Below are 27,963 nucleotides of genomic sequence, written 5' to 3' on the forward strand. Positions count from 1 at the left end.
TTTCTAAAAATTCACTGAACTGTAGACTAAAATCGGTGAACTTTATTCTGCATACATTATACCTCAATTAAAAAAAAAAAATCAACAAGGACCACAGCAAAAGAGCAGTAATAACAACTAACATTTCTTGAGCAAATGCTCGCTGCAGGCCAGACACCATTCTAAGTGTTATACATGAATCAGCTCATCTACTCCTTGTAGTAGCTGAGTCAAGGCCCTCTTGCTATCCTGTCACATGATGAGGAACAGAAGACACAGAATGGTTAACCAACTGCCCAACCAGGGCTTCTAATGGAGGAGCCAGGGATTCAGCTCAGGCTGTTTGTCCCAGAGCCCTTCCCAAGGGGCTCCACCAAGAGCTAGTCTGCAGAGGGAGGGAAGGTCGTCCCATCTGCCTCAGCTACTGGAGAAACCACTACTGGAGTGGACTCTGTACTGACAAATCTAAGTGTCCTTCTGTCAAGTCGCAGTGACTACTCCATGTGACTATGCTGTGAGGTAGGGATTCTTAAATCCAGTCTACAGCTGAATAAATGGGGGTTCAGCTAAGTGAAGTGATGTACTTGCCTAAGACCTCATAGCCAGAGGAGGGGGGCCCACATGGGAAACCCAGACAGCTTCATGACCCATCCAGTCCAGACCCAGCTTTCCTCACCCCCAACTCTTGGCCCCGTTCCCCTCACCTCTGCACAGAGCTGGAAGTACACCATGACAATGCTGATTTGTGAACACGACACCACCAGGATGATGAAGACAAGGAACAGGAAGCCAAAAAGGTAATAGAACTGATTCTCCCAGATTGCCTGTGGACACATCACAGCTGGCCTTCAGCTAGCCTGCCTCCACCCAGCGACCCCTTCCCTTGGCACATACTGCCTGTTCTCGAAAAGCCACCCCTCAGTTCCAACTGGCACACCACCTGCCATCAGGACAGGAATGGAGACACCATCATGATACCATTGGGGCCTGTAGGCCTCGCATGTGGGTCTGACTGGCCCTTCCTCCCTGGAGCACAGGGGGAGCCAGGCTGTTCTCAGGGAGGAGCTGTGGCATGGCTGATCCTGCAATGGGTGGGCCCCAGCCTGAACTTGACAACTTGTAGAAAATAATGAATCCCACCCAAATCAAAATTACACAGCAGCCACCACCACTTACGGGCAGCCTACTGTGTGCCAGACAAGGTGCTACATGCTTTATGTGCGTCTCCAGATATAAGCCTATGAAAGCGTGGCCATTCATGGATGAGGAAGTCAAGGCTCAGAGAGGATGGCGACTGGCCCAGGGTCACACAAAAAGAGTAAGGTACCCCTTCTGGGGGGCAGCCAACCCATCCTCTGACCCTTTTCCTAGGTAGGGCTAGGTGGCCAAGGGGATCTCAGCAGGGAGGGGCTGGACCATTCCAGAGCAGCAGATGCTGGGCCAGTATATCAGCAGGGAGGGGCTGGACCACTCCAGGGCAGCGGATGCTGGCCCAGTATAGATTTGGTGCAAGGCACTCTAGGTGCAGAGTGCCGAGCTGGCTCAGCCAGGTGCAGATGGCTCTAAAGAGCCCTTCTGCCAACTTCCATCTTGGCAAGCCTGGGCAGGAGTCACATCATCCCAACAGCTACTACTTAACAAGCTCTGCTTGAGTGCCAAGCCCTGTGCCTTTTATAGACATTGTCACATTCTAGCCTCACAATAATCCTGAGAATTAGGAATCACTCCCCCCCGCTTTCCTGAGAGTTCAGAGCATAACAGGTAAAAAGATGTACAGGGACCTGGAAATCAAATCAGATGCCATGATGTTAGTCATGGTGGAGACTGGCTGCCATATTACTGACACAGCTTCTATTTACTGAGCACTTCCCACACACCAGACCCCATATACGATGGCCTATCTCATTTATCCTTCCAAGCCATCTGAGGGGCAGGAGTGGACACCCTGAGAGCATAAATGGGCCTGTCTGAAATCTCTCAGGTGGTAAGAGGCAGAGCACATAAGTGGAGGGACAGGGACGAGGCTAGTAGGGGTGAAGGTTGTGTGTGGAGGGGCGGGGGAGCACCCTACCAACCTCCTGGGGCTGACCTAGCCCTGGGGAGAAGCAGTACTCACACTGAAAATGAAGAAGAGCTCGATGAACATGGCGCCGAAGGGCAGGATCCCAGCCATGAGAATGCTACGGTAGAAGGGGAGGGTTAACACCGCTAGGAGAGCCGGGCCACTGGGCATCCAGGCTCTCCCAGGTAGCATGAGATTGGTGCTCACACAGGTGTGGTGGTTCTAATTCTCTGGCATACTTTTTGGACCATGACAGCCTCCTGAGAGAGAGGCAAGCTGGGCATCAATCTCCTCATTTTATAGATGGGGAAAGTGAGGTACAGAGAGGTGGCATAACTTGCCTAGATCTAAGTGATGGTCTTCCCCTGTCTCATCTGCACTTTTCCATCCCTCCCTTCCCTATCCTGGGGGTTCTTAAGCCAACACCAAGTCTGGTTACAACTTGGTCTCCTTAATGTGGCGTCGAGTTAAGCTTTCACGAAGTCTACGAGAGCCTGTTGGAGCTGCAAAATACCAGGCACAACATCCCAGGGGAGGGTACCCTGTTCCACGTTCTAAGGAAATGGCTCAGGGCAGTGTCCGCCTTGCCCACTCTAGAATTCCCTGGCCTCACCCCTGCCAGAGACTCACCCAACAAATCGGTTCATGTACCACCGCTGTTCGGGGATCTGCCGGGGAATCTGGTTGGTGCGCACAGGGTTGTCATATGGCTGCTTGCGGAAGCCGAAGTAGTAGCCCAGGTAGACAAGGGGCAGGGAGATCCCGAACCACATGCACAGCAGGGCCACCATGGTGGGGAAGGGTACCTGCGGGCACAGCACCGTGAGGCCCCACAAGGCCCTGAAGCTCAGGCCAGGGGCTATGCAGGGAGGAGGGGGACCTAATGGGTCCCACGGAAGGCAGGCCACCACAACGGAGAAGATCCTGCAGACACATCCCCCACAAGGCTCCTGGCCAGAACCTCCTGGGGCTGATTCAGCCCTGAGGAAACATGGAGGGCAGCTTGAGGACCTTAAAGAAGGAGCCCCGGCATCCCAGAGGGGCTCGTCATCCAGGGAGGAGGCAGGAAGCAAGAACATAATGGTGTGGTGAAGAGGCCAGGATGAAGAATTACATGGTATGTTAACCGAAGACAAAAGGGAAAAAACAAAAGTGTACAAATCGTGTGTTCCCAATTTTGTTAAAATGAAACACTGTAATACACTATGAAGCCAAAAAAGCAGGTTATAAAACTGTATGTATAGGACTCCATTTTAATAGAAACATCCCAGTATTTATATGTATATGTGCCTACAGAGGCCTATGCTGAAAAGTTGACAGTACTTCCTCAGATGGGATGTAGGGATTATAAGTGATTTTTCATTTTCTTTATCCTGTTCTACACAGTATTATGTTGTTACAAGAGTCATGCAAACTGGAAGAAGTGAATTAATATATACAAAGTGTTGAGAACAGTACTTATTCCAATGTAAGCACAATATAAATGCCTGCTGTTACATTGCAATTTTAAAGTTATATCATTCTATTTTAAATATAGCTGAAAAGACTGCAAAAATATACTACAACTTCTCTGTACTTTCCAAAATTTCTACAATGAGTATTTATAATGAGCAGTTGGTAACTAACTGGGAGGAAAATGTTGAAAGAGAGAAGGAACACAGGTATAAAAGAGGAAGTGAGAGGATGAACATGACTCTGTCTTTCCTGAGGGCGGCTTCCCCAACCGCTGCAGAGAAGCCAGTCCACTGGCACCCCGGACTCCCAGCCTCACCCAAGGACCTCTGATCAATGGGCACCTGCAGGTGGAGGGGAGGCGGCTCTCGCCACTGAGGCCAGGATGGCAAATGCCTGCCCTCCCCCTCCACTGCAATCCTGCCACAGGATCAAAACCCACCCCCAGCTGAGTCTGCAATCCTACTCCATGAGTCCCGCACAAGTTACTACCAATGGCCGGGGCTGGCAGGGTCCCCGCTCTGAGGGCAGGACAACCTGCGGGGGCTGGTGTTGCGGGACAGGGACAGGCGGAGAGCCTTGTTTGGGATACTGACCTAATAAACCCACAGCAGGCAACGTTCCCTTGGCCGAGGCAACGGGAGATTCCCCAGCTGGCCCCTGGACTGTGGAAATCTCCCTTTAGAGAAGTGAGCTCTGGCCAGCTGTCTGCAAGAGCCCACAAGAAGGCCAGGGCTGGAGTATGGGCAGCCGGACGGGCAGGGCTGGGGAAACCCCAGCTCGTCCACAGCCCCTGGGACTGGGAACAGAATGCTGGGGACTCAGAAAAGGGAAGGGAACAGCAGGAAGTGACCTGTGGGAGTGGGACTGAGCATAGCCGGCCCTCCCTTACTTACTGCTCCTGATGAGTGCTTTCCCCAGATGAAGCAATTCAAAACGAAGCAGATGCCAAAAACCACACCAGGGTACAGCGTTGCCGTCTGGAAGCAAGGGAGACCAAGTTGGGGGTTGCAACTAGGGAGCTGCCACCCGTTCCAGTGGGGTCCCCAGACTAGAGGCCCTCAACCCTCCTTGTCCCTCAGGACTCAGCTCAAGGACCATTCCTTCCAGAAAACATTCCCTCAACTGCCCTTCCCCTGCCCTCATCCCAGTCTGTGAATATATATTGTTACCTGGTCAATGTCTGCCTATCCCCGAGACTGGAAGCTCCTCAGGAGCTCCCCCTGCCCACTGAGCTGCTCCCAATCCTTAGAACACAGTAGCTGCTCAATACACATTTGCTGAACAGGAATGGCAGCTCCCTAGTTGCAATGAATGCAACTCCCTAGGAATGAATGAATAAAACTTCTATAAAACACCTATGTCCGGGCCTCACCCAAACAGCCTAGAGTGGTGGATAAGCTTTGAATCTTAGGGGCGGTGGGTGCTGGCCTCACAACACATCCTCTCACCTACTCCTCACTACATGCCTACCTCGATGGATAATTAGCATTACCCTTTTTAAAGAAGAGGGCACTGAGGCCCAGCAATGTTAAATACACACCCTGACTCCACACAGCTAAGGGTGGATCAGAGGCTCAAACACAAGCAGTATAACCTGAGTCCCAGCTCCTGACCCACTGCGTTGTAGACCATCCACTCAGATCTCTTGGACTGGGGCCCAGGCAAACGGAACCAAAGCCCTGGGCCTACAGGAGCCTTCTTCACTGCTGTGGCCGCCCAAGCACCCAGGAGGGCCACTGACCACATTGCCTGAGGCCCCCTGCAATCCGGCACTCAACCTCCAATGCCAATTTCATCTTAGGCCCATAGCCCCACTTCCCCGCCCTCCATAACGGGTCACTGCCCTTGTGCTGTTATGCAAGCAGAGTTATCAACATCTCAGGGTATCTGCCTCCTGAGTGCTAATGCTGTGCCAAGAGCCTTCCATTCAGTTTCTCTATCCACACAACAACTCTGAGGGGTAGGTGCAACCATCTGCCACCGGAGATGGGGAAAGAGAAAGGACAGAGCCAGGACTGGGAACTAGGAGATTCCAGAACTCCAGACCACCCTGCTGGCTGCTTCCGCCCATCTGAAACCTTCCTCAAGGCCCACTTCATTTCCTCCCTTGTTGCGTGTTCCTGCTTCATACCACTGTGCAGCAGGGCATTCATCTGCCCTCCTGGCCGAAATTTACAGAATGGGCACTGTGCTAGGTACCAGGGGTGAGAACAGGAAGGTTCCAGCGAGGCAGACAGACCTGTAAATGGAGAACTAGCTCCATGGCACTATTTGTAGGCATGAGGCTCTGCCCAGGCTCCTCTGGGGTGTCAAGGAGGACACAGAGGTCAGAATGGAGGAGGAGGCTTCTAGAGGGTGACACTGGAGCTAGACCTTATGGATGAGGTGGGAGGAGAGAGGGGGTGGTTGGCCAGGCACAGGGGAAGACAGGCTGGAGAAGGGCAGATGAGTATCTGCACCGCTGTGGGCCGTAGCACATGCTCCCCTGTGGGCAGAGGCAGAGCCCCAGGGAAGGGTCATCTCTTGCAGGGACACCAGGGGCGCCTAAGATAGTCAAGGGTCCGGGCGCGAGGTAAAGATATCCTAAACCTGGGCAAGAGTTCTAGAGCCAGAGCTGGAGCTGGGAGGGAATTCACGGACTGTCTGGCAGGAAAACTCTCAACACTTGTTGCCCGAGAGGAGGTGGGCAGGAGGGAGCAGGAGGCTGGGAAGCGGCGCAACAGTCTGGCCTGGGGGTCCAGGTGAATGATGGTGCCCTCAGACGCAAGGCCCAGGTGCGGAGCAGAGAGGCTGGGTTTGGTGTGGGGCTGGCTGAGGGAGGTCCCAGGGGTGCTGTGGGAGGAAGACCCGCACCAGGGGAGGTGGGGCGGGGTTCCACGCCTCCATAGGTCCTAAGTTCTTGGCACACCGTGGCCTGAGAAAAATACTCAATGCATCAAGAATTTAGGACCTTTCTTTGATCCTTCTAGAACAGTCCCCTTCACAGCTCTTCTACAGGGAGGGCTTAATTTGTGCCAGGGGTGTCGCAGCTAGAGCTCCCCTTGGGCTTTCGACAGAGAGAGAGAGAGAGAGACAGAGAGAGAGACAGAGAGAGACAGAGACAGACAGAGAGAGAGAGACAGAGAGAGAGAGAAGGGTTTCAGAAAGCTGGGACCACAAGCTTCTCTGAGTTTGGCACCAGGGAGTTCCTGGGTCCTGGAGGGCCTCACTTGTCTGGGAGAGGGGGCTCAGGGCTCCCTGAGAGGTAGGGTCAAGTCCCAGGCATCCTCCTGGGTTTCTATGGTCTTTTCTGTTGCCAAGAACTGTCCTCACCACAAGGAGGACAGAGAAGGGCAGGACCTGTTCTCCCCGAAGAGGAAATGGAGACAACAAAGTCCAGAAGATAGGCTGGAAGCACCACGGCCAGGCCTCTTTTACCCCTGGCGGGTACGTGTCTTTGCTCCATGGCGCAGGATGTTCTCTCAGCAGCCCTGGTGGTCAGTTTCTGGCCTTAAACTTTGACACCTAGGCTTGATGCCCAAATCCTGTTATTCTGAATTTTCTATTTCTTCTCTTGTTTGAGCCATCAGACAGTGTAAGCTAAAAATCACCTCAATTCAATCCTCTCTTCTTACAGATGCAGCAAAAGGCCCTTGGAGGTCTCAAGGTGCCTGTGGCGACAGCCCAGTGTTCCTGACCCTCAGGTGAGTACCCCCCCGCCCCAACTCTATCACTCTGCTGCTCTGCCTCTGGTCCTAACCCCCACCACAGACTGCCTACACTGCTAAGGAGCCTAGGAAGAAGCTTCTTGGCTCCACACCAACACTGGCAGGAGGTTAGGACACTTACACAGAAGGCTCCTTTCTTCCACCGATGGCCTTTTAGAGTGCGGTACAGACGGCCAGCAGAAAATCCACCAAACACCCTGCAGGGAAATGGGAGGGATCCACACCAATGGGATTTGCTGGCTGAAGGGCAGGCAGCCTATGCCAGCCCCAGAGCCTGCTCAGACACACCTACCCCATGAACATGAAGAGGAAGCAGGCCGTGGTCATGAGAGCTCCCCGGCTGGAGGGCGACAGCATCCCGAGCATGGCCACGACTGTGGAGGGAGTGGGGGAAGAGAGAGAGTCAGGGTGGCTGATGGCCATGGTCCCAGGCCCCAGCCCCCATCCCAGGATAGCACACAGGGCCCAGGGCAGATGAGGCTAAATGAGGCTCCCTTCTCCCTTGGCCTTCCTGACAGCACACTCCCTTCCTCTCTGCAGGGGAAGACCGGTCTCAGCTGCAATGCAGAGGGGCACAGTGGCACTGGGCCTTGGCTGGACACGTCTTAACTGTGGCTTCCAGCCCACAGAGCACTTGCAACCAGCCAGGCACTGAGCTGACAGACAGCATTATGAACGCCAGCTCACTGAATCTGCCCTATCAGCCCTCCAAGGTAGAGGCTGGTTATCCATTTCTCAAATGAGAAAACACGTTCGCAGAGGTTAAGTGACTTATCCAAAGTTACAAAGATTAAAGGCATGAGGCTGAGATACAAATTTAGGCAGATCAGTTGCTGAGAGATTAGATCTTAAAAGTTCTCATCAAAGAAAAAAAATTATGTACCTACGTGGGGTGATGAACGTTAACAAAATGTACTGTCGTGATCATTTCACAATCTATACATATATCAAGTTGTTGTGTTGTCTACCTTAAACTTACACAGTGTTATACGTCAAAAAATAGTTAAAATGGAAAAAAAAAATTTAGACAGACTGACTTAAGAACCGTCTATAATTACCATATATTAGGGTTTTTTGGGCTGTTCTCTGAGAAAAGACCTGATTTCGTTCCCAATGCCATTGCGGACTTGTGTTAGTCACTAAGGCCTGACTGTAGAGAGAGGCCGATGTCACAGCACTGATGTGCGGCTTCACTGATGGAGTGGGCGTGGTAGGCTATCAATAGTGCTGGAAAACTCTGAGGGGCATCACACCACCAGAGCCTGGTGCTGAGAGGACCCAGCCTTCCCACTGGGATGGCTGACTCTGTCTGGCCCTGTGTTGCTGACATGCCCCCCTTCTCCACTCCTCTCTCAGACTCAGGCCTGTGCTCCTCTGGTGACAGGACCCCACACCCAGCCCCACCAGGCCCACTCACAGATGACTATGAGGATCATACAGAAGAGCTGAATGCCTGAGCCCAGGAGGGAGCTGAGGATCATGGGGTACTGGGGGGGCCTGAAGACATCACCATGAACCAGCTTCCACCCAGACTCTTCCATGGTGTCTTCCTGCAGGAGAGGGTAAGAGAATGAGGCTGCTTCCTGGGCTTCGGAGGAGGCAGCTCCTGCAGGGACCATCCCCAAGGACCCATGCAACCTGACTAGGGCTGAGGGTCCCTCAGGTATCAACCAGCCTCCACTCTGACAGGGGTGTAAGCAAATGAAATAGCACTTCCCAGAGAACTGTCACATGGAAAAGGAGGGCACAAATATGAGGCTGACAGCTACATAAAAGGCAAACCTCCTCTCCAAATTCCACGTGCCTGGGGCATGAAAAAATAATTTAAACATCAACACAATGAAATGTTAACTCTGAGGGGTTTTGGGTGGTGAGATTTAGAAGCAATTTTTTTTTTAGCTTTTTTTTAATGTTTATTTTTGAGAGAGAGAGTGTGAGCGGGGGGTGGGGGTGGGGGTTTCAGGGAGAGAGAGGGAGACACAGAATCCGAAGCAGGCTTTAGGCTCCGAGCTGTCAACACAGAGCCTGATGCGGGGCTTGAATCCATGAACTGTGAGATCATAACTGGAGCCAAAGTCGGATGCTTAACCGACTGAGCCACCCAGGTGTCCCACCCCCCCACCGCCAGCTTTTTTTACCTGATTATAAAAGTAGTATGTGTGGGGCGCCTGAATGGCTCAGTTGGTTAAGTATCCAACTCTTGATTTCGGCTCAGGTCATGATCTCCCAGTTCACTGAGTTGAGCCCCACATCGGGCTCTGCGCTAATAATGTAGAGAGCCTGCTTGGGATTCTCATTCTCTCTCTCTCTCACTCTCTCTCTCTCTCTCTCCCTCCCTCCCTCCTCAGCTCACACATGCGCATGCTGTCTCTCACTCACTCACAAAATACACTTAAAAAAATTATGTGTTCTTGTGTAATAAAAAAGTGAAAAAATATTTTTTTGGCATATGGCATGATATTCAAATGGACAAAAAGTAGAAAATTTTTTAAAAATCCAGAAAGACTACACAGAAGATATAAAACTCATAAGTGAACAGTCAAAAGTTTTTAAAAACCCAGAAAGACATAAAACAATGCCATTGTTTTGATACATTTCCTTTAGCCCTTTATATACGTATATGTGCATGTGTATATATAATTTTTAAACAATGGGATTGGAATCATACTGTATTTACTGCGTACTTTGTTATTTTCAGTTGTTTGATCATGAGCATTTCATCATTTCCAATAAATATTCCTTGCATTACTATTTTAATGTCTGCACAATTTTTCATTGTGTAATTGTACCATAACATAACCAATCCATTATTATGGAATATCAGGCTATATCCAGTTTATTCGAGTTATAAATATAGCTATAATAAATATTTCTAGACCAAGCCTTTGTGTTTTTGTTTTCCTTAGGAAAATTCTAGAAGAATTACTGGGTCAAAGCAAACAAATCATTTTATAGCTCATGGTATATAGACTGATTAGTTACTTTTCAGAAAACTACCAATTTATACTTGCTTGGGTGGTGTGCAAAGGTGTTTAGCTCAGGTCAACCGTGCCAATGGTAAGTATTATACTAAAAAACACTTGAGCTGATTTGAAGGTCCAAACTTTTTTTTTTTTTTAATGTTTATTTATTCTTGAAAGAGAGCAACCAAGCACAAGTAGGGGGAGGGGAAGAGAGAGACAGGAGACAAAGAATTTGAAACAGACTCCAGGCTCTGAGCTGTCAGCACAGAGCCCAATGAGAGGCTTGAACTCACAAACTGTGAGATAATGACCCAAGCCGAAGTTGGATGCTTAACCACCTGAGCCACCCAAGTGCCCCACTGTCTTCTCATTATTGTTGGACTCTGTATTTGGGGGGGGGGGAGGGTTATCCCTGAGGTAAAAATGGTTATTCGCAAGTTTACTAGCCATGTATAATCTATACATTTTTGTTCCTTCTCACATTAGAAATTCTGGGGCTTTTTAATTCTTTTAACTGTATCATCTTTTTTCAAGTTTGTTGCAACTGTCTCCCACTTTTCTGTTTTGTGTGTGTATGTATTCTGACATGCAGAACAGTTTTTAGATTTTTTGTTTTAAGTAGGCTCCACAGCAAATGCGAGGCTTGAATTTACGGCCCTGAGATTAAGAGTTGCATGCTCTACCAACTGAGCCAGGCAGGTGCCCCCAGTTTTTAGATTTTTAATGTCATATCCATTAAGTTTTCTTTCTGTGATTTCTCCCAATCCTTTTGTGCTTGGAAATCAGAAAGCCTATCCCCATCATTTTGGGATTAAACATTTATTTTCCCTTTCAAACTACTCTATGAAACACACACACACACACACACACACACACACACACACACACTCACACTCACACACAGTCTGATAGGCCCAGAGCCCTACTGCTAGTCTGCCCTCCCTCTCCAAGTCCATCCCTCCCCAGACACACACACACACACACACACACACACGCACGCACGCACGCACGCACGCACAGTCTGATAGGCCCAGAGCCCTACTGCTAGTCTGCCCTCCCTCTCCAAGCCCATCCCTCCCCAGCCCCCCCCCCACACACACACAGAGTCTGATAGGCCCAGAGCCCTACTGCTAGTCTGCCCTCCCTCTCCAAGTCCATCCCTCCCCAGCCAAGACCTCGTACAATGTCATCCTCCTTGTTATAGTTGGCGATGTCCTTCCGGAGGGTCCGAATGATGATCATGCTCAGGATGCCTGAAACAAACGGGTGGGGAGAAGAGCTGTGAGTACTGCCAATACGGTCTCCTGGGCTGCATGCCCTCCTAGGCTTGGTGTTTTGTTGAGTGATGGCTGGGAACTTCCTCCAGTGGGAACTGGCTATGCAGCTGCCTCTCCTGAGCAGAGCTCTACCCCAGCTATCCAGACAAGGGCACACGGAGGATTTCCTCCCCAAGGGCAGGAAAGAGGGCAGGGGACAGGCGTGGGCAGCCAAAGCACAGTGCTTTTTATTCCAGGGAGAACAGCACCCAGCTGCTCTGTGGCTTGGTCTTACTGACTTCTGTAGCCTCACTTCTTCCCAGACTCACCTCTTACTCTGCCCTGCTTGCCTGCTCCTTTTGTCATCCGTTCACAGCCTCCTCTACTCTCACCTCACGCCTCTACCGGGGCTATTCCTTGCTCCCTTTGCCTGCAACGCCCCACTCTGCCCTGACTCCCACCCCCACTGCAAGACTCACTCTAGGCATCTTTGCCTTTCAACACACCAAATGGTTTGGAGGTCCCCTCACTTGTACCTCCACAGTAGCTCGTTTGCCTCTCTGGGCAGCACACGATAGTGGTTAAGAGAACGTGTTGTATGACCTCAAGCTAACTTAACATTTTAGGCTTAGCTCATGGAATCTGAAGGAATGAGAGGTTTGTAAAGTGCTTATTAACACAGCAGCTAGCCCTCAGTAAGTGTGAAATACAGAGCAGCGGGCATTATCTTTACTTCCCATATGATACTGAAATGACCAGTTTTACTCTACCTCTGCCCACTACCCTCCCCCTGCTCGCCAGCCTCTCACCAAGCCTGTCCTACTGCAGGGCCGTGGCCTTGCTGGACCAGTCCTTCCCCGGGTCTCTGAATGGTGGCTCCTCATTCAGAGAGGGTTTCTCTAAAGCAGCCTTCCACAGCTGGGCGTCTGGTCACCCTGTATCTGCTCCACAGCACTTATCACCCTCAGGTCTCAACCATGTTTTTGCTTTTTTGTCTCTCCTACCACCAGAACAGACTCTGTGGGGGCAGAGACTGGGCTGGACCCGCTCAATGCCACATCCCCGGCCTGTGGCAGTGCCTGCACAGCATGGGCAACAACAAAATCTTGTCGAATGAATCAAGGAAGGTGTGCACGAAGAGATGTATCTGTCTCTCCCTAGGGAGCTCTCCAAGGTAGAGACTGAATCTTCTTCACCTCTGCACACCTGATGCCTAGCACAGAGCCCTGATGTCTGTTTTGACCTACACTTGGCCCCCTGGAACACCCTAGAAGTCCCCCTTAAGTAATGTGATGCCTCAGACCTTCCTCCCTCACCCTCTTGTCCTCTCTACCTTCCATCCCACAGATCTCTCACCTGATAGGAAGAAGACCACCACGACGGAGTTAATGATAGAAAACCAGTGGATTTGCACATCACTCATGGTCAGGTAAGTGTCCCAACGAGAGGCCCATTTGATGTCACTTTCCTGGAGGGTGGCAGGGGGAGGGGGAAGATAGGGTGGAAAAGAAGCACTTAAGAGTCAGGTCTCTTGTTAGACAATTCCTGCCCAGACCAGAACCCACCTCCCCTGTCATGAGCTCCAGCCCCTTCTCACCTCCCAGTGTACAGAGTAGGTGAAGTACAGCTGATTCTCCTTGGTGGGGTCAATTTCCTGGGGCGAGGAGCTGGTGCCCTCAGGCAGGGTGCAAGAACTCTTCTCGTCTGCCTTGATGTCTGTGAGAGATAGAGACTCAGTCTGTTCCTGTGGGGGCCAGTGACACTACCCATGGGCTGTTCTGTGGGGGCGGGGGGAGGGGGCCCTCAGAGGCCTGCTGCTGGGACCCAGGGTCTGAGAAGAAGCAAGACAGTTGTAAAACTGTGCATCCCAGAGCCCTGACCTTCCTAAGGGCCGTTGGGGATGAAGAGAGGCATGTGCTGGGTGTGCAAGAGGGGGTCTGAGACCCTCATTTAATGTCTTCCTTCACTCAATTCAAACATTCACGTATTCACTCACCCTCACCAAACAGGAAAAATACCACCGATTCATGCTATCATGTTTTCTCATTCACTGTCTCCAAAGGCCCAACACTTCAGTACTGCAATCACTCAGATGCTTCGTTCTTCATTTATTCATCTGTTCATCCTGTTATCTGTCCACTAATTTAACACACAGTAAGAACCTACTACGTGCCCAGTACTGTGCTGGAAACAAAATGGGGAGAAAAGGAGACAGAGTCTCTAAACTCAAGGAAACAGTTGAGGGGAGAGATGATGTCAAAAAATCCCACGGCAAACGTAAAGCTGTGCTCACGACACTCACCAGAAGGAGGGGCAGCACAGTGCTCTGAAAGCACAGGATCTATGTCTTACATGAGATTTCTGGGTATGACTAAAAACGAGGTTCCATAGCTTAAAAAGAAAAACAAAGAAAAAAAAAGCCAGAAACCCACTACCACCTGGACCAAGGCTAGGCCTGCTAAATCCAAGTATGTCCCATGGTGAGCAAAGGCTGACAGGTGAGAAGCTGGACCAGGTCCTATCAGGCCTATAGAGCTAGGGTTGGGCTCTCAGATTCCTGCACAACTGGTGACCTGGGCCAATTCTAGTCTACGCCAATCACTCACACAGAGGAAAAGAAGCACAGAAACCAGCTGCCCGACCGCTCTGCCTGCCCCTTTGTTCTTCCAACTGAGGGTAAGCCGGCTGGTTCTTATGAGAGGCCTAGCCAAGTCCCAGTGGCTGTGTGTTCTTGGCCAGGTCACCAATCTCTCTGAGTCTCTGGTTCCTCATCTATGATCACCACATACCTCCAGGGGGTGCTGGGAGGTGGTAAACTGGGAAGGTGCCAGGCCAGGACACAACAGATGGCAGCTCTCCCCTTGCTCGTCACCTTTTCTGATGGGAATGCAGTGACCCTACCTTGGCCGGGCCCATATAACACAGTGGCCTATCAGCCGTCTCAGAAACGAGTGTGAGAAGACCCTGGGTGTGGAAGCCCAGGCCCATCCAGCCCTGCCCCTCTGGTCACACCTCCCCACTCACCCTCCAGCCTGATGCTCTGGGGAATCACCTCGAAGCGGACGACGCGGTACGTATGCTCCTGGTCCTCTTCCAGGTCCTCCCGGTGGTAGTAAAGGATGAACGAGAGGTGATTGTGCAGGTAGATCTAAAACAGCGATGGAGAGAACAAAATACCAGCAGTCAAGAAATAGCCAGAGAATCACCCCAGGTAGCAGGTCCCTCCCCTCGTCCAGCATGCCGAGCTATTTCAACCTGCCAGAAACACTGCTCTCACAGCACTCCCCACTCAGAAACCCTCTAGGGGTCCCTGGGCTTAGGCCCACCATTCAAGGCCTTCTATCATCTTCTCAGACACCTAGCTCCCCCGCAGTCTCCCCTGACATCTCCCTGCCCCGTGCACAGTCCCCACTCCGCAGCTGTGTTCTCACATCTGCTGCAGCTAGGACACCACCCGACTCCACTCAGCTCGAGCCTACCTAGTTTTCAAGGCCCACCTCCTCCATGACAACCTGAACGCACAACAAGCTCTTCTGAACTCCGCTGGCATCAGTCGTCATGGCGCCAGCACCATCAGTGAGCAGCAACTAGGACTTAAGATGCAGGGTCTACATGGTCAGTCCTCTTCCTAATTGGTACCAGAAGCCCTTTGAGGACAGGGATTATGCCTCAAAAGAAATGGTTTTGCCTTTTATTCCCCACGCGGTAGGAGTTCGTTTAGAAAATTAGAAAGATAGGAGAATCACTATTACAACCATTGTCATTATCAGCATATTTCTCAGAGGCTGTGCTATGAAGCAGACACACAAATTATCTGATTTACACTGCGTAACAACCCCAAAGGGCGGGTATGGCCATTACATACATTTCACCGACGAGGAATCGAGGGCACAGTGAGGAAACAGGTAGGCTCAAGGTCACTCAACAACTAGTAGGTGGTGGAAGTGAGATCCAAAACCCAGGAAGCCAGCATGCTCTAGACCACTACAAAGCTCTCTTTCCTACATACTGACGGAATTCTGCGTTTTTTCTTTTGTTTTAGTCTTATAAATGTGGAATCTAACTTTTTAGGGACTGTGCCTTCCACTTCCTGTGTAGCATCTGCCAGAGCCTTGCCCAAAGCACTCGGACTCTGACAGGCCATGCCTAGGGGCACTAAGAGAAAGCTGCCCTGGCCATCCTACCTTTGTGATAAACCTCTAGCTAAATATATCCTTCCCTGGGGCCCCAAGAGCTCGTGCCTTAAAGGGTGAAACTCCCACAGCCCTTCAGCCCGACGAGACACCCTACCTTGTTGACATCCGTGAAGCCAAGCCGGTAGCCATGCTCAAACTGCACATCCTTTTCCTTCTTCTTGTCATCGCCTTCGCGGTTGGAGTAGAGCTCCAGCCGGGTGGCCACAGGCAGGTTATCGGCAATGCTGGAAACCGAAGGCCCGCTCAGTCCCTCTGGGCCGCCTCTCCCGTCAGTGCCCTCCCATCCACCAAGGCGAGGCTTGCAGGGAGCAGAGGACAACTTACAGGTGGACATAGTAGTCTTCCGTGATCCGCTCGGCCACAAGCCGGCTCTGTTCCACGGTCAGGGTCACTGGCTTGTTGGACTGGCTACACAGAACTTCACACTTCTTTTCGCTGTTCATTAGCACCTGGAAAGGGGTGTTGACAATCCGGTCCCCTCTCAGCACCTCTCCTGCCGTAAGAGAGACAGATGGATCTCAGAGTTTCAGCCCTGAGGTTGCTGAGGCCAGCAGAGCCACGGGGACACCGGGCTGACTTGCAGGGCCTCTGGCAGTTCTGCACCTGGCACTCAATGCTCTGCCCTGTCTGTAGATAGCTTGCCCATCCTACTCCCACCTGTACGTTCCACCCCCGTTCTGCTCTACCACCCCCAGACTCTCCAGGGCACATCAAATATGCCATGTCATTCCATGCCTCTGGGCCTCATGTCATTTCCTTTGCCCAGAGTGCTACTTCTTGCCCCATGTTCCTGGGAAATTCCTCCTCACTCTTCAAGCTGTTTCTATTTCACCCTCTGCGAAGTGCTTTCTGAGTTCTTCAGGGCTGAGCCCGTCACCCTCTTCCCTGATTTGCCTCTGTATACAGGCAGTCTTGTACAGTGGCGAAGACAGGACTGGCCATTGAACCTTGGCTCTGCCACTCACTATCTTAGCAGTCTTGGTTAAATTACTTAATCTCAACAAACTTCAATTTCCTTACCTGTAAAATGGGGATTATAATAGTAACCATCTCACAGGGTTACAATGAAAAATAAAGTACCAGGCACAGAGCAGGCAGACAACAAATACTATTTTTATCATCAGCATCACCTTTGCACCTTTCCATGTCAATGATGCGACTTTGCACAATGTGTTAATATATTAAATTTCTGCGACCTCTGAGTTCTTTTAAGGGCCGACAATGTGTCCTATTCATTTCTGTGTCTTCAGATCCTAGCTCAGGCAGGGAGAGGAAGTGGACTGAAATCCAGCACCTGAGATTTTTTAGCCAAAACATGTTTTTACTTAACGAACTGGCACACCCTTTGCATGCCTGTTGCTTCAGAGGGGCCTCCGGATGTCATGCTAGCAGGCACTGAGCAGTTAGGGACTGTCAACTAAAACCGATGGCACTTTCATTCTGAACTCTACTAACAGTTCTTCTGGGACATTGTGAAACTGGGGCAAGCTGAAGACCCACCAAAGCCAACAGGCAGGACTAGCTCCTGCACGAACACTTGGTCTAACACGTGCTTCCCAGCATGGACCTGCTTGGATACGGCACTCTCTGCCTAGTTAGTCAGTCATTCCTTCAGTTGTTTGTTTGTTCATTCATTTGTTCATTCATTCATTCGTTTGTTCATTTGTTCCTAACTAGTATTGGTTACGTGCTGGGCCCTGAAGATGCAATGTTGAACAGACATACTCATGGATCTTACAGTGTAGTGGGAAGACAGACTTTGGTTAAATCATCAGGATAACGAGACTACATCGTATAACAAGAGGAACTTGCTCTAGACATGGGGGAGCAGGTCTAGGAAAGTTTCTCTGAGGAACTGATGTTTGAAGTGAGCTCTAAAAGGAGAGAGGCGTTAACTATGTAATGAGACAGAGGAAGAACATTCTAGACAGAAGGAACAGTACATGCAAAAGCTCCTGAGGGTGGGAGAAGGGTGGTGAGTCTGAGACACCTGTGTGGTTGCAGTGCAGAGGGCACGTGGGAAAGTGACTTAAGGTGAGCTCAAGATATGGGCCAGAGCTGGACCTGAGGGCCTGGGGGCTGTGCTGGAAGTCCGATCTTTATCCAGGGAGCAAGAAACGCCAGTGAAAGGTTGCTAACAGCTGAAGGAAGACAGTATCTGATTCTGATGACAGAAAGATCACTCTGGCTGTTTTGTCAAGGAAACACAGAAGAGGCAAGGGACTGGTTGGGGCGATCCCAGTCAGTCATGCACATAAGCGATGACGGTGGCTGGTCAGGGCTATGCTGAGGCTGGAAGCATGTACACAGATTCAGGAGCTACCGAGCAGGCAAAACTAGGGGACCTGATGCTGACTGACAAAAGGGATGAGTGAGGAGTGGTGCACATCAGGTAGACTGAGGTTTCCACAGCCGAGTTCTAGGGGGAAAACAGGAAGAAGAGCAAATTTAGACCGAAGGCGTTTTTTCAGTTTGGAGACGTCAGGTGGGTATGTCAAGCAGGAGGTGAGATATCCAAATTTAGGGCTCAAAGGCCAGGTCAGGGCTGTGGATAGAAGCTGTGAGTTGCTGGCCTGTAAACCGTGCGGCAGGGCACGAGCTGCGCCACCTCAGAGGGTACGACACAGCCATGCAAAGTAGCAGCTGTGACGAGTGTGGACGAGGCCACTCAGGAGAGGGACTCCCCTTCTCCCCCTTTTAGAAGCCTAGTAACGGCAGCTGAGTCCATTAAACCCAGGGAGCGACTGGCCAGTGGAGAACAAGGATGCCAATAAGACACGTGCACGGTCCACTGTCGAAATGATTCGGGTCATCCTCTTCATTTCACAGACGGCCATGCTAGAACCAGACAGGGACAGTGACTAACTAGCCCATGATCATTCAAGGGGACTGTGGTAGTGCTAAGCTCTTGGGCCCCTTCCTCTACACCATGCCCTAATGCCCACTTCTTTTTAGTTTACAAGGAGCTCACTTGAGAAAAGGAAGGACATACACAGACAGAAACCAATCTGCAGACCAAGCCAGCAGGTATCATTTCTTGATATTTAGAAATTAAATTTAAACCAAGAAAGAGGACATGCTGGTTTGGAACGGCTCATTTCTAATACAGAAGTATTCCTTTCAACCTTTAATAGCTGGAGCAGAGAGCCAGCCAGGCTGAATGAGCTACAAGCTATGAACGTGGACCCTCTAAGAGAGCCTGACATTGTACTCCAGTGCATCTGCCACAGACACTCCCTCGCACGCCATGATATGAACCTCCATCAGTGCGATCACCATGAGCACAGCCCTCAGACAGCCCAAATGAACCTTTCTGGGGAAGACAGCCAGGACAACAGAAAGAATCGTCTTTAGAGTTAAAAAACAAACAAGCAAAAAAAAACCTGGGCTAATATTTCAGTTTCTCCACCTATTGGCAAGTCTTAAACCCCTGAAGCTGCTGTTCCCTCTACTATGAAATGGGGGTAACCCTATTGGTGAATGACTGGGGCACATGACTTTACCTCCTTTTGTCTCACTTCCCTTACCTATGTTAAGGGGATAGTAAGGGTAGCTACTTTCATAGGGCTGTTGTGAGAATTAACTAAGTTAAAGCAGAGAAGGGCCTAGAACAATGCCCAGCTCCTAGAAGAGCCCTGTAAATACTAACGGTGGTGATGATGATAATGCTAAGTACAAGGCTTGCCATCCAACAGGTATATAATGAAGGAGGTTTCTGCTCCATTCAGGTAGGACACTAACATTGACTGAATCCTCCAGTGGATTCTTACACTGGGTCAGAAGTGGGAGAGAGAGGAATGGAAGGCATGATCCCTCCACTCTAAGAGCCCCTAGGCCATGAAGGGAGCCACTCCTTGAAGACAGAATGATACAATACAGCAGGATAACTTTTGTACACAGAGGTTTCTATTTCTTTTAAAAAAATTTTTTTTAAATGTTTATCCATTATTTCACACACACACATACACACACACACACACACACACACACACACACACACACACACACAGTGCAAGTGGGGGAGGGGCAGAGAGAGAGAGGGAGACACAGAATCTGAAGCAGGCTCCAGGCTCTAAGCTGTCAGCACAGAGCCCGACACGGGGCTTGAACCCACAGACCATGAGATCATGACCTGAGCTGAAGTTGGAAGCTCAGCTGACTGAGCCACCCAGGTGCCCCAAGAGGTTTCCATTTCTATGAGGCAGGAACATCCCCCAGCTTCATAGAAGATATGGCAGAGGCTCAGAGAGGTTAAGATCACCCAGTGTCACACCGAGGTGCTGAGCCACGGGCTGCCAACGAATCCACACCAGCTCATGGGAAGGGAGGAGCTGCTCTCAAGGGTCCGGGTAGCAAGGGGCCTGGAAGACAAAGCAGGTCACGTTTCTCAGACAGAGACAGGTGGTTGGGCGTGGCATGGTGTGGTGTGGAAAGAGAAAAGAAGCATAAGTGACAGGCAGGAGGGGCAGCCCAGACAGTCAGTGGAAATCAGCCCTGAGGCAACAGTACGAGGCAAGACTGAGGGCTGGGAGGTGCTGCCTGGTTCTGGTTAAGCTGACTAAAACATCTGAGCCATGGGTAGCCCTGACAGAGAAGGCAGCCCTTTCAGAGGCCTGCTCAAGAAAGTTCTCTCCTTTCTCCCTCCTCAGCTAAAAGAGGAAAGTCTCCTAAGTTCCTTGAGGTCAGGGACAGCATCCTTCCAAAACCAAGATGGGCACAGAGTAAGTACTAATAATTGTGTCAGGAACAGAGGCTTCTGAATGAGTGTCTTTTGCTTTAAGTCTAAAATTCTACCAAATGAAGAATTATTTGAATTAGAATAAAATGGCTACTATTTATGGAACACATATGTCAGACACTGCGCTGGGTGCTTCACACATTATTTGAGGCAAGTCTTGCACAACCACTTAGCAAGAACTATGGTGATGTTTCTGCTTCCTTTAGGGCCAGAGGTAGTCACTCATTCTTTTAATTAAAAGCAGAGTAGGTTACAGAAGCCAAGAGAGACAGAAGGGAGTATCTAGAAATCAAGGGAGAGCCAGGCTGAGCAGTAGCCTGCAACTCTGAAGTCCAAACACATGGACTCCAAGCCCAGCTTAGCCATGAACAACATAACCAGAGGCAAGTCACTTAACCTACAAAATAGGCATAAAAACAGCAACTACCTCCCCGGGGATGTTACGAGGATTGAATGAGCTGATATGTACGTAAACCACGTAGAATGGTGTCCAGCACACGGTAAAGTCAGGGTTCACGGCTATCATCATTACACAAAGATCTGGCTTCCCATCTGCGACAGGCTGACAGTGAGAGAAAAGACTTACCGAGATTCTCTGCCTTGTAGGTTATTTTGCTGGGCTGGCAGAAGGGCAGCGAGTAGTATTCATAAGGTAGCTGGGTTCGAGAGCTGGTGAGCTTCACAGCCTAGTGGGAGAAGAGAGGCTGTTTGTTGTTCCTCAATCCAGAAACCAAGACAGCTGTTTCAATAGTTCTACCTGTACCCACACATTGTTGGTATAGTCGGCAACATTATCAAATAAGCAAACTAAGTGCAGCAGATGCAACTGTAGCATACTACACATGAGAAAGTCTACAATTCTGATTTCATGTGTCATTAGCTTTAGACTACATCACAGATTTTGTTTAAAATCATAACCAAATTCAAATACGCTGAGAGTCTGATGTCCTTTGACCCTATAATTTCACTTCCGGGCATATTTCCTAAGGAATAACTCCAAATGAGGATAAACTTTAGGAACAAAGAGGTCGACTCCTTGCTCATAACCACAGCGTGGTTACAGTGCCTACAGTTCCTCGAGCCCATCAGGCTCTGCGCCCGCTGCTCCTCTTGGTCCGACCCCGTGCCTGTCTGGCTCCTTCTCACATTTAGGTCCCAGCTTAAGGCCCCTCGTCTGGAAGTCTCTCCCCAACTATTTCATCTAAGGGAATTCCTTCATTTGCTGTACTCCAACATGTGTAGTTTCCCAGGTAACAGGTCTGATACAACATAATTATTTTGTTTACCTGTTTTAAAAAATCAGTTTCCCCCACTAGAATTTAAGATTTAAGCTTCATGAGGGCAAGGACCTACAGAGCCAGGCACACAGTAATGCTCATTAAATGTTTGCTGCATGACAGAAGAGAGGAAAAACGGGAAAACAAGTATAAGCCCCCACACTGGTCAGTAAGCCATAATATACTCATCCAATTAAATATCATGCAACCATTAAAAATGAGGTTTAAGAAGACCATGAAGGAGAATGTTTAGGAACTGATACATGCACACAGACTATAGCTCTGAAAACAGTGACAGTCATAGACAACACCAAACCGTAGGTAAACAGAACAAAATGTCGCAAAAAAAAAAAATTCTAGTCTACGTGTAAATAAAATTATCTTTGCTATTTAGAAACTATCAACCATTCCTCATGCATCATCTATAAAAGGACAAGTAATTTTTAGAATCCAGGTCCACAATCCTTTTTTAAAATTCATGCATTGATATGGAGGTTCCTTAAAAAATGAAAAAATAGAACTACCCAACGACCAAGCAATTGCACTACTAGATATTTATCCAAAGGATATAGGTGTGCTGTTTCGAAGGGGCACATGCATCCTTATGTTTACCTCAGCACTATCAATAATAGCCAAAGTATGGAAAGAGCCCAAATGTCCACTGACAGATGAATTGATAAAGATGTGATGTATATATGTGTATATATACATATACACAATGGAATATTTTTTAAAAAAATTTTTTAATGTTTATTTACTTTTGAGAGAGAGACAGAGAGACAGAGCACAAGTGGGGGAGGGGCAGAGACAGGAGGGACGGAGAGGGAGGGAGACACAGAATCCAAAGCAAACTTCAGGCTCTGAGCTGTTAGCACAGAGCCTGATGGGGCTTGAACCCACACACAAACTATGAGATTGTGACCTGAGCCAAAGTCAGACGTTTAACTGACTGTGCCACCCAGGTGCCCCTATATACAATGGAATATTACTCGGCCATCAAAAAGAATGAAATCTTGCCATTTGCAACAACATGGATGGAAGTAGAGTGTATGATGCTAAGCAAAATAAGTCAGTCAGAGAAAGAGAAATATAATTTCACTAATATGTGGAATTTAAGATATAAAACAGATGAACATAAGGAAGGGAAGCAAAAATAATATAGAAACAGAGAGGGAGACAAATCATAAGAGACTCTAAAATACAGGGAACAAACTGAGGGTTGTTGGAGGGGTGTTGGGCTAAATGGGCAAGGGGCATTAAGGAGGACACTTGCTGGGATGAGCTTCGTGTGTTGCAAGTAAGTGATGAATCACTAAATCCTATTTCTGAAATCATTATTATACCATATGTTAAACTTGCATTTAAATTAAAAAAAAATCTCATGCTTTGAAATTAGGAATTTATTTTAAAAACATTTTAACGTTTATTTTTGACAGAGAGAGAGAGACAGAGCATGAGTGGGGAGGGGCAGACAGAGAAGGAGGCACAGAATCTGAAGCAGGCTCTCTCTGAGCTGTCAGCACAGAGCCCGATGCAGGGCTCAAACCCATGAACCACGAGATCATGACCTGAGCCGCTACCTGAGTGAGCCACCCAGGAACCACAAAAATTTTTATTTTAAAAGGGCAGGGTGGACAATGCCCTCCAGCTGAGTCTGGAGCAGTACCCCATATTTAATGACTATCTGTGTAAAGAAATGCAAAAATGTTCATACTAAGTGGGATAAATAAAGTCAAACACTTCAGGCCAAGTCTTGTCTATAAGGAACTCACAAAAACTGGGTTTCAGAGCTTTTTAGATGTCGGACTAAGAGACAGAGGACATCTATTAAGCGTTTCATGAATTGCTTGAGACAAAATGGCCAAAAAGTTACTGTCTATTAGAACAGCCTGCTATTTTGTGTTTCCTCCATTCTCTCTTTCTGGATAATCAAAAAAGAATCCACATTGCAAAGAAACTGAGCCCCACCTTTATGTTCCCTCCCACCCTCCCTCCCCCAACCCAAAGTGTGCCCTCTTCCATCCCCAGCCTGGCAGGACTGGAAGCCAGAGCCACCCTCTCCTCCCTGTGCCACAAGCTTTGCTCTGGAGGCAGCTTTTGACAAAAGCACTGAGAGGAAGGGCACTGCAGTAGTTAAGAGATGGAGCAGTTAAGAACTAATCCTACTTCTTTGTCTCCATATGACCTTGGGCAAGTTGGTTTACTTCCCTAGGCCTTGGTTTCCTTATCTATAAAATATACGGTAAATCTGTAAAATATACAGTATCTGCCTCAGAGGGTTCCTGGGCTGGGGGGGGGGGGGCGGAGAGGGAGGAATCGTGAGTTAAATCAGGCATAATGCCTGGCATGTACATAACCCTCAATAAATGTTACTTTAATTACTGTTCCTGAAAGTAACAGTCTGACCTCCGAGGAATAGAGATGCTCACAATAATGCAACACACCTAACGTTGCATCTACTCATTAATTACTGCTTAGTTCTAAATGCAGATGCTTTTTAACATATTTATATGCTTTCAGACATACTTATACACCCTGCCAGGCTATGTATTAGGAGCTGGTAACACAGCAGTGACTGAGACAGATAAGATCCCAGCTCTTTTACAACTTGATTCATAGCAGTTTTCGTTTTTTTTTTTTTTTAAACAAATGTATTATTTATATATTTACCCTCTTCACTGATTAACAACTCCTGGACAATCACAAACTGCTTGTATGTGATGCCCCAAATAAGCACGACACACAGCAATGTCATTTTGCTAATACCTAAAATGTGGTGTCAAACAAAGGGGCCCATACATGGTGGCACATCAGGTAGACGGCCCTTTGTGACCTTCTTGTCTTCTGTTTCTCCTTTTGGACACTGTGACGCTCAGGAAAGGATACAAACTTGATTTTCATGCAATCTTACTGAGTTGCTTCTGCACAGACCAGTGAAGATGTGGTTCACATCACCACGATAACGAGGCAGGAAATGTACGTTTATTTTAGGAGCAGGATTTATTTTTGGAACTAAGTTTTGTTAGCCTTTTTTACAAAATCACTAAGGATGTGAAGGACTACTCAAAACTTTCAACTATTCGTTACTTTGCCAAGGGAGGAACAGTGTAGTAGTCAAGTAACTGGGGATTTACAGAGGCGAGGGGATGCCAAGTGCCCTACACGGTCAACACTGTACAGGAAAAAAAAGACCCAGAAAAATACCAAAGTATTAAGAGTGGTTATATTTGGGTGATGACAGAGGAGAGACCCTTTGGCTGGGAGCCCTCGCACAAGATTACGCCCCTTCCCCGCCCTCCCTGGTGGCAGTCCATATCCAATGACTGGTTCATTGAGGGATACAAAGAACCAGTCCTCTTGCCTCAACTTGGAACAACTCTGAAGGGTCGGCCATTCCAGTTCCAGAGCTTCCCGCAGGCCTCAGTGAATCCCTCTGCCTAGTCCTGCTTCCCTCACTCCCTCCCGAGCGCTGACCCTGAGAGACTATCCAATAAATCTGTACCATATCTCTACCTTGGAGTTTGTACGGACCCAAAAAGATCCACCACCAACCCCTAGCCCTACTTGGGGCTCTGAGAATGCCACCACCAGTACACTGTTAAAGAGCCACTAATCAAAGTGCCAGCCTGCCCACTGCCCCTGACCAACCATATTTTAAGAGACTCGTTCCCCACCCTGGCTAGTTGACTGACCGACAGGTGGACATCTAGCTTGAAAAGCAAAGGTGTCTGGTGGGATGGCTTCTCTTTCCACTTGAATTGTTCATGCACCAATTTGCCTTATCTATTTACCATTGATTCCACTATTTATTTGGATCTGATTCATTTTTTAAGGAAATACATTTAAGAAGCTAATACTATTATCACTATTAAAAATGGAAAACCAAGAGCAGCCATAAAATCATGAGTTGAAGTAGTAGCTATATTTCTTAATACACATTAAAAGAAAATTGCTATTAAAATAAATCGTATTTGTCAACTACTTGAAATCACCTCATATACCCCCACTCAGACAGGTAGTACACAGTTTAGAAAAACTGAACTGGGGAATCCAGCTGTGGCAAAATCTGCAAGCAAAAACACAGAGCCGTATACGATAGGCTGTGTATGTGCGGACAATGTGGGTTATGCAAGAGAAACTGGTGACTGAGAAGAGAAGGGGAACTGATGAAAGAGGGAGGCAGAGGTGCCACAGAGGAGGCAGTCGGTTGAGAGAGACAGACACACACACACACACACACACACACACACACACACACACACACACTCACAGCTAGGAACAGGGACACACGTGAGGATGAAAGTGAGAGAGAAACACAGGCTGGCCAGAGCCAGAACCAAAGAGAAAGCCGGAAAGGGACACAGAGAGAACACACTCCCACAAGCAGAGTTGCAGACAGGGAAAGAGAGAGAGATGAAGAGGCAGAGTGCCCGGAACGGTGGACTCCGGACAGCACTCCCCTTCCAGCCAAGCAGCACGCAGCAGACCCGCTTTTTCCCAGGGCGACTGGCACGGGCTTTTGTTCTCTGCAAGCTTGGGCCCATCTCACCAGGGCCTTCCAGCCAGGCTGCCAGCACAGAGGCTCCAACAGTCCAGAAACGCACCTACCTTGATTTCTACAGGGTCGTTCTGGTGGAAGTTGATTGGTGCAACCCCAGGGACGTAGAAGGCGTGAGAATCACACGCGAGCGAGAGAAGCATCAGGGACCACGGCAACCAATCCTGCTTGGAAGAAGAGAGGCTGTAGTCAGAATGGGGGAAAGAAGAGAACATCTCCCTGGGGCAGGTCAAGTCATAGCACCTTCACGTCTGCTTTACCTGACCCAGTGTCATCCCTACTCTGTAAGTGCTGCCTTCCACATGCCCCCAAGAGTCCCACACGGCAACGATCTTGCACTTCTGCACTTCTGGAAACGAGTCACAAAATGAGTGAAGTAATTAACATGGGGACAAAAGGGAAGACTGTCATACAGGAGCCACACTTCCCCACTTCCGGATCAATGTTCTTTCCACCATGTCATGTTGTATCACTTTTCAGTATAGCTAGCAGGAAGCTAAGCTCCACAATGTTCCACAAATTCCCTTTTTTCTATGTAGCAATGGGCTTACTTTGTCAGGAAGGTCCCATATCACCAATACAGCTTCATACACGCCTTCTCCAAACTGTATGGGCCTCATGCCCTGCCACTCTCCTCCTCACTCAGTTCCAGCTATGTTGGCTTTCTTGTTGTCTCTTGATAGCAGGCCCTTCTCTACCCCGCAGGGCCATCCCCTTTACTGCTCAGAATGTCCTTCCCACAGATACATGCATGGCTAATCTCATTCCTTATTTCATTCAGGTCTCCCTCAGACGTCACGTCCTCAGAGAAGCCTTCACTGACAATCCTATTTAAAATAAGCACCCCCACAGTTCCCATTACCCATTCTCCACCCCCCTTGCTTCATGTCTCTTCATGGACTTATGTACTTGATATGTACAATATGCATGTGTTTATTTGTGCAGTCTGTCCCCTTCCACTTGAATGTGATCTCCGTGTGTCCCCAGTGCCTGGCACAGAGCAGGCACTCAGTAAATGACCTACCTGCAGGATAGTCACCTGGGAAAAGACAAGAGTGACCAATTACTGGCCTCAAGAAATGCACTCCATCGAAACATCTCTTTCCCTTAACAACATGCTTCACCCCTTCAAAGAACTAGAAGAGTTTCCTGATTCTCTCTCTCCATTTGGTCTAGACAAGGGACTCTTGTCCAGACACCCGGATCACAGATTCACTAGTGTTCCTGCATCTGCCCTGTCTCTCTGCCCCCTGTACTGTCACAGCATTTCAGACCCTTGTTTCCGCTCACTGGACACAGCCTTCTGATCACCTTGCCTCCACAGCCCCTCCATCCTTCAAGTTACCAGCACACGTGCGCACACACACACACACACACACACACACACTCAGATGGTTCTTTGGGAACTCAGTTTTATATGGAGTCAGAATTGCTCAGGGGGCTTGCCAAAAATGTGGCCTCATCTGCATTCTTACCAGGAGCACAAGCTGAGAAAAAGTGGCTTTAATAATTTAAGGTTCTGAGCTTGGTGCACTTTTTGTAGATGCATAGCTTGGTTAAAGCCTTAAAAAGAATATATTCAGAGTGTTCCCCCCCTCCCAATTTGCTGTAAATGTTTGTAAGTATCTGCCAGCTTGTTCATTATGAAATTACGAAGGAACAGTGCGACCCCAATAAAAACAGTGAAAGATGACTATGACAGCTGTACTGTACTTAGTAATCAATGGGGTCAGGGGTTAACAGCAGGATATTTAAAAGAAATGACCAGACTA

General features: G+C 48.8%; 1 protein-coding gene across 2 annotated transcripts in view; it reads right to left on the minus strand.

Annotated features, from left to right (window-relative positions):
- Positions 1–27,963, minus strand: part of TM9SF4 (transmembrane 9 superfamily member 4) — a 54,648-nt gene that overhangs the window by 5,181 nt on the left and 21,504 nt on the right. Inside the window, exons 2-16 of one of the 2 annotated variants that reach the window (XM_047068304.1) lie at positions 26,242–26,355; positions 20,943–21,042; positions 15,943–16,111; positions 15,713–15,842; positions 14,447–14,570; positions 13,020–13,138; positions 12,779–12,890; positions 11,349–11,419; positions 8,621–8,753; positions 7,496–7,577; positions 7,325–7,400; positions 4,390–4,473; positions 2,672–2,847; positions 2,096–2,159; positions 684–803 (exon numbers count right to left, since the gene is read on the minus strand). In XM_047068304.1, coding sequence (XP_046924260.1) covers positions 684–803; positions 2,096–2,159; positions 2,672–2,847; positions 4,390–4,473; positions 7,325–7,400; positions 7,496–7,577; positions 8,621–8,753; positions 11,349–11,419; positions 12,779–12,890; positions 13,020–13,138; positions 14,447–14,570; positions 15,713–15,842; positions 15,943–16,111; positions 20,943–21,042; positions 26,242–26,355 — 1,674 coding nt within the window. Of the gene's footprint in view, positions 1–683; positions 804–2,095; positions 2,160–2,671; positions 2,848–4,389; positions 4,474–7,324; positions 7,401–7,495; positions 7,578–8,620; positions 8,754–11,348; positions 11,420–12,778; positions 12,891–13,019; positions 13,139–14,446; positions 14,571–15,712; positions 15,843–15,942; positions 16,112–20,942; positions 21,043–26,241; positions 26,356–27,963 lie in introns of those variants that run through there. The other variant, XM_047068305.1, reaches the window with a different exon arrangement.

Source organism: Lynx rufus, unplaced genomic scaffold (assembly GCF_022079265.1).
Source record: "Lynx rufus isolate CCGP_SWC_20201006 ecotype Redwood Valley unplaced genomic scaffold, mLynRuf1.p SCAF_8, whole genome shotgun sequence".
NCBI lineage: Eukaryota > Metazoa > Chordata > Mammalia > Carnivora > Felidae > Lynx > Lynx rufus.